Raw genomic sequence first — 6858 nt, 5'->3', positions numbered from 1 at the left:
GACCGCTCTATGCACATCAGTAAACTAAGCATCACCTGTAAAATGATTATTTGTGATAAACACATTTTCAATGTTTTCAAATGTCCAAAGAGTTGATTCATATAGGATATTCTAACATGGTTTAACGAAATATTTAACTAAATTTAAGGTTCTAGACAATCATTTTTTAAATACATTTTTCTTGTACTTGTTTTTTCTTGTACTGTAGGTGTTTTATTCCCACGCGAAGGATAATGTTTACCATCGATGAGGATAACATTGAATACAGATTTCTCTCTATACTCTCTATCAGTGGAGAGGTTGCATATTCAGTATACACTGCGTTTCTTGTTGTATTGTTTGGGGAGACCATGCTTTTGCCGCAATGGTCGTTAACCTCTGAACGACCCCGTTCGGAGCCCACGCCTCAAACACTGTCGCAGGCAGTGCCAGACTGCGGCCAGAAGATGGCGCGCCACGACAATCCAAGAGACGCAACCCGGGCCCCGCGAGCGCCCTGCCTAGGCGCATACCCAGGCGCGCCTTCCTAACATCCCACCAAGATTTCCTATTTGTGCACGAGTTTACCTCTGGAGGTCATCAAGCAGGATTTACGACTGGTCAACAAAAGCACGTGATTCTCAGCCGTACCCCATATTTGGGTGCCTACGTAAGAGAGAATCAAGTACATGTTCTACTCATTTCCATAATTCATCATAAATTGTGCAAGGGTGCTATAGAACGCGCAAAACCATCAAGAGCCACAAATCAAGTACACACGTTATTACTTTCTCCACAAAAAAAGCAACAAATACCTGCTAAACAACAATATTGGAATTATCAACCAATGAGCTCCTATTTTGTAAACTCATTCTGCGGTCGCTATCCCAATGGCGCGGATTTCCAGTTACATAATTATGGAGACCACAGCTCTGCAAACGAGCAATACAGGGACTCCACGACCATGCATTCCAGCAGGTACGGTTATGGCTACAACGGGATGGACCTCACTGTCAGTCGCGGTAACGGGCACTTTATGGCCAGCGTGCGGGCACAGGGCTACTCCCCGAACCAGTCCGTGGCGACAACAACGTCCTCTGTCGAGACGCCCATGTACACCCAGCCCGCGAGCGCCACCGAGACGACGTCCCTCTCGCCTCCACCTGACCCGCTCCCGTGCTCCTCCTCTGTCGCGAGCTGCTCGTCTCCGGTCAGCGAGTCTCAACCTCAACACCGAGACATAAAGAACTCCATAACGAGCCCCTGCACGACCCCGAGTTCGAACGGAGGCACGCTGTTGAACCGGGTGTGTGTGTCCAAAGCGTCCCCCCTCCAGGAAGAGAAGCCCGCGGGAAGGGCGCAGACAACTTCCCAAAATGTCACCGACGGTGCCCAGCCCCATATTTACCCCTGGATGAGGAAACTGCACATAAATCATGGTAAAACAGCTTTGTATTTTGTTTAGGTCGACGCTTGTGTTTGTGTTTTGTACTTGATACAGCTCGTCTTGTCTCTGTGTGGGTTTGTGGTGTGTGTGTGGGGATGGTGTGCCCTATAGCCATTTTAAGATGTGCTTGTTGCCATTTTCGGAGCTCAAAAGTATTTCCCCAAATCATTATATGAGAGACAAATCACATCTATTCGATATTTTATTAATGGTAGTTTTAAGGGGCGTGTGTAATGGCGACATTTACGCCACCTGTTTAACTGCATATTGTACCCCAGGCGTTGGGAAAATAATTCAACGTGGCATGAAAACACAGGACATTTTCTTCTTACCAAAATGCAGAATTCTTCTTACCAACATTTTATTTAAATATAGGATTATAGGTTTTCTCTTGCCATAATTTCGGAATATTCTGTATTTGCATGGTATTTTTATAAGACACACTTTGGGAAACTGATTGGCACTTCCACTGCGTTTTAAGGTGTATGTGAAATGTGTGTGAATCGTGTATAAAGGTGTGTTTTTGTGGATTAAGCTCCATGGAAGAGTGATCAGTAAAATTTGTAAGCGTTGTTGCCAAGTAACCCTGCATAAAGCGTTAGTAAACATTATTGTGTAGGTTGCTATTTTGATTGTGGGCTCATGGTTGCATCCTGTGTGTGTTACCACCAGACAGTCTGACCGGACCAGAGGGGAAGAGGGCGAGGACAGCCTACACGCGTTACCAGACACTGGAGCTCGAGAAAGAGTTCCACTTCAACCGTTATCTGACCCGCAGACGGAGGATCGAGATAGCGCACGCGCTCTGCCTATCAGAACGCCAGATCAAAATCTGGTTCCAGAACCGGAGGATGAAGTGGAAAAAGGACAACAAACTAAAAAGCATGAGCATGGCAGCGGCAGGGGGTATAGGGTACCACCATCCCTGATATTTGGTTCCCCGATGAGCACTAATAAAATAATACAAAGCTTGGGAGAACTTCCTATCATGTCAAAAGCCCAAGAGACTTTCAGAGGGCTTCTTAGGACAGTGAACATCCACGTGTCCATGCAAGCTCCAGCCTTTAAAAATAATTTCCTCTTTATTTATTTTATTTTGACCACGATAATGCTTGTGTGAGTAAAAAAAGAAACTTACGTTCTGTAAATGTTTGTCTTAAAGGAAAACCAATGGGAAATATATGTTTGTTTAACTTATTTCTTGTTCAAAATTGAAAAAACTTAAAGTTACCAGAAATAAGTCTATTAACTATCCAATAAAAGTTGTGTAGCCTATTGCACTCATAAAACAGTATAGAAACTAAAATAATGAATTACTTGATAAGAAATGTAGTTGCTTTTGTGTATAGCCTTTGTTTTGTATGTATGTATGTAAGTAGTTCATGTATTTATTTGTTGAATGTATTGTGCCAATCTCAGATAACTTGTTCCTTATTGTAGACAGACTTAATAAGCCTTATGTGATTGTTGTGCGTTGTGAACACGTGATGGAACCGCAGTTCTGACCCAGTGTGTGTAGCTGTGCCTATGTATCATTCGTTTGCACGAGCTGCTGTAAAGTTGTTTCACCTGGCGCATCTTCTTAGAATGTGTTTCTGTCTTTTGTGTGTACGTTTTTTTCCTCATTAGTTTGGATGTGAAGGGTTACATAGTGGATCCCATCGCGTATACGCCATCGTGATATAAGCTTTTTGTGAATGTTTTTAAAGAATGACTGGAAAATGAAAATAATATTGTTATGGTGATGCTGATTATAATAAACTTTCTACGGGAACAACACAGACTGTAAATTATTTGTTATTTCGATTATTTCTTCATGTGCCTAGGTGAGACACTGCATTTCAGTTAGGCATAGTCTTGACCTACAAAAACAAGTTACAGCAGGCCTATGAAGTTTGCATTCAACAACTAAAATGTTGGACAATTCTGAGACATACAATTCTCAGATTTGTCCAACATTTTAGTTGTTGAATGCAAACTTCATAGGCCTGCTGTAACTTGTTTTTGTAGGTCAAGACTATGTCTAACTGAAATGCAGTCCTGAAATATTCGTTTTTCCCCCTCAGTGTAACCCTTTCACCCCATTGATTGCATTTGAAACTTAAAAAGCTACACTTTCCCAGCTAGTTTAAAGTTCGAGAAAATCAACAGGTAGACAAATCTATATCCGCTTTCTTTACTCACCTCTGCACGTGGGTCTAAAGCGGGTCCTAGCCAGTGACCTGCTCTAGGGGCTCTGCGTTCCCTGTGCTCGAGCTCACTACTCTCATGAAATCCTTTCGACTTTTCGAGCCGTAAACTTTATTAGGCCGGTTCCGGCTCCCTGACATTTGGGTGCCAAATGAATGGGGGTTTTGTCTATGAATTAGATCGTAAAAATCATCCAGAGCGCGGCCAGATAGGCTCACTGGCCATTAAAGGTCACGTGGTGGCCATTAAAGTAAGTTTTATGGTTTTGGGGAGTTGACAGTTTATTGCACATAACATATAATCGCACTGACGCGAGGCTTCGTCTGACTCTCCTTGCAGGCTGTAAAAAGTGTTCCTTGGACGGTACAGCCGCTCCTCGTTCACCAGAACGCCTCGCGATGGACCCTGCGCACCGGACTCACACGAGGAGAGAGCTCCTGTCTCGAGGTAAGTTTCTGCCTCTATTGTCCTTGGGTAGCCTGTGGGCTTCCATTCCCTTGGCTCTGAACAGCCACCCTGTTCGAAACAGCATTATGATTTTATTCGGACGCTCTATTTGTCCTTATTAGCCTATTACGCTAATTTGTCAGTTGGTTAAGAGCTGAATACTGGTCTTTCTCGGCAGATGTTGGCCAGGGTTGGGTCCGGCTCATGGATATTTAATTGCTTCCTTCCCAGTGGAACTTGTTTCCCTCCATCTGTGGTGAAACTCATAATCCATTACTGCGTATGGGATAATTATGCTTCTGTCCACTTCCACCCCCACAAACTTCACTTTTTAATACGTTGTTTTTTTCGCTTCCTGTATAACACAAAGGGGGTTATTTGGCCTCTTCATAGATATTCATGTGCTGGACAAGCCAAAAAGCTATTTGAGCTGTTTTATGGTGTTTGCATTGTCATTGCTTAACTGAAATATGTTTATATACAGTACTTGACTATCATACAACATTTTCGGTATAATGTTTTTTGGTGGGTGAGTGGGAAGTTAAAGCACAACTTAAAAACTTTGGAGCTGCAGTTGTCGCTTTGGTCAGGTTTCCTCATGTGTTCCATAAACACACTGTAGAGTAAACACAACACATGACAAGGAATTCCGTTTTGTGTCAGCCACGTCATTTTGTGTTTTGGGGTTATAAAGTTCAGTTGACCTCTTGGAGAGTGTCACTCTCGCTGCATGGTGACCTCTTTGCAGAGCCTGGGCGCGTGCGTCCGTGATCACTCAGATACCAGTATCTCCAGGAAATTATTGATTTATCAAAGTAGCCAATTTGTAAATGCGTCACAAAAGTGTGTGTAACTTTTGTATTGTGACGCATTTTCACAATCACAATAGTTTCCTTTAGATTGCGTTTTTTTCGTTTGCTGGGAAAAATGCTCTGCATCAGAGTTTCTTATTTCGCTTAGTAAATAGCCTAATTACGTTGTTGTTTTGGCTGTAATGTAGACTTTGTTTAGGCCTATCTGTGGCAGCAGTCTAGGTTTTGTTCAACTGTGTTTCTAGTATCTAGCTATGTGTCAGGCCTATTTGATGTGTATAACAGTGTTTTGCTGTTTGACAGTTATGGATTTCTGACTCAATTTCCATCGTTGTGTGTTGCTCTTATATGTTGACACATTTAAATTAGGCCTTTATCATGTCGTGATGATTAAACCATTTGGATAATGGGTAATAGTGCATTGCCCATGTACATGTTGGCCTACTGTATGTAGAAAACATTATATTTGAAGTATCAGAAATGGTTATCTGGCCTTTTTTTAAAGGTTTCATAAAACCTTTAGTGAGTCTAAATTAGTTCTTACAGTCTATTCATAACCTTTTTTCATCAGTGAATTCGATTTCAATCAATGTAATCTCAAAATATTTGACTGAAATTCAATGAATACATCTGAAAAAAATCATCTTTAAAGGACTTTATATCAATACATCGATTGAATTCAAACGGACTCATCTGGTGATTTGACGTGGTTTGACCCCAACCATATTTCCCATCCTCCACTTCTCCGCCCAGTAACCTTATAGTTGACATATCGTGTAAACTAAGTCGTGTAAACAAATAGCCAATGCAACGAAATGTAACTTTATTTCCATTACAGTTTGTGGTGTAGAAAATATAAATAAAACCATTATTCTATTCCATTATCATTTTGACGTCTGGGGAGAAAATTACACCATTGTTACACAATTAAAATGTCCAAATCGGGGTCCTTTATGCGTTGCACAGCAAGGCAGACAATGCCAGGCAGAAAAAAAGAACCATCCCCAGCGCGAGGTTCACCGCGAGGTCAGCCATAGCAGAAAGATAAATCTGCATCCTCCCGGAGCCACCAGCAGAGCTCGCTTTAGGCCAAGTTCAGTGTCATCCGCAGCCAGCTTCTGATAGGAGGATAAACACACGCACACACACACGCACGCACGTACACACACACGATAGTAGGATAGGACACACATATACTTGACCGGTTTGCTTGCCTTAATGCACATTGCATATTACATTGTTTTTTTGTTGTTGGATAGCCTGTGGTACCTTTTAGCAGTAGTGCATAGTAGGTAGGTGTGAGGCACACAAAAGTATGAAGGACACACATGCATCTCTAAGTGGTTTTCTTGATACAAACGAATGAATAACGTAAGTTGTTCTGGATAAGAGGGCCTGCTAAATTACAAAAATTTCATTATAAACTGGGTGGTTCGAGCACTGAATGCTGATTGGCTGACAGCCATGGTATATCAGACCATATACCACTGGTATGACAAAACATGTATTTTTACTGCTCTAATTACGTTGGTAACCAGTTTATAATAGCAATAAGGCACCTCAGGGGTTTGTGGTATATGGCCAATATACCACGGCTAAGGGCTGTAACCAGGCACTCCGTGTTGCTTGGTGAGTAAGAACAGCCCTTAGCAGTGTCATATTGACCATATACCACAACCCCTCGGGCCTATTACTTAAACATAATTTACATACTGTATTAGAGGTATGCAGAGCGGTGTATTGTAACCAAACCCCACAGTGAGACAGTACAGAGATACAACTACAGTTATTCTGTTATAGGCCTGCCTTTATTGTTACTATAGGATAGAATTAATTATAATATTCATGTGAATAATTACAGTAATGATAACAGAAATGAATATAGAGCAAATAGATTTTTCGTCCCGAGCAGCCAGACACCTCGCCTGGGCAGCACAGCCTCGCAGGGGTGGGACTGATGAACTCGAGATAGCGGGGAAGAGG

General features: G+C 42.1%; 1 protein-coding gene across 1 annotated transcript; it reads left to right on the top strand.

Annotated features, from left to right (window-relative positions):
• Window positions 1–215: 215 nt before the first annotated feature.
• Window positions 216–3216, top strand: LOC129820118 (homeobox protein Hox-A5-like). Its single transcript, XM_055877013.1, has 2 exons — window positions 216–1418; window positions 2099–3216. The coding sequence occupies exons 1-2, from the start codon at window positions 827–829 to the stop codon at window positions 2353–2355; spliced, it is 849 nt and encodes a 282-aa protein (XP_055732988.1). The 5' UTR covers window positions 216–826; the 3' UTR covers window positions 2356–3216.
• The last annotated feature ends 3642 nt before the right edge of the window (window positions 3217–6858 follow it).

This window comes from Salvelinus fontinalis, chromosome 22 (genome assembly GCF_029448725.1).
Source record: "Salvelinus fontinalis isolate EN_2023a chromosome 22, ASM2944872v1, whole genome shotgun sequence".
Taxonomy (NCBI): Eukaryota; Metazoa; Chordata; class Actinopteri; order Salmoniformes; family Salmonidae; genus Salvelinus; species Salvelinus fontinalis.
The sequence above is the reverse complement of the archived record's forward strand: the minus strand, read 5'-3'. Positions and strand labels throughout refer to the sequence as shown.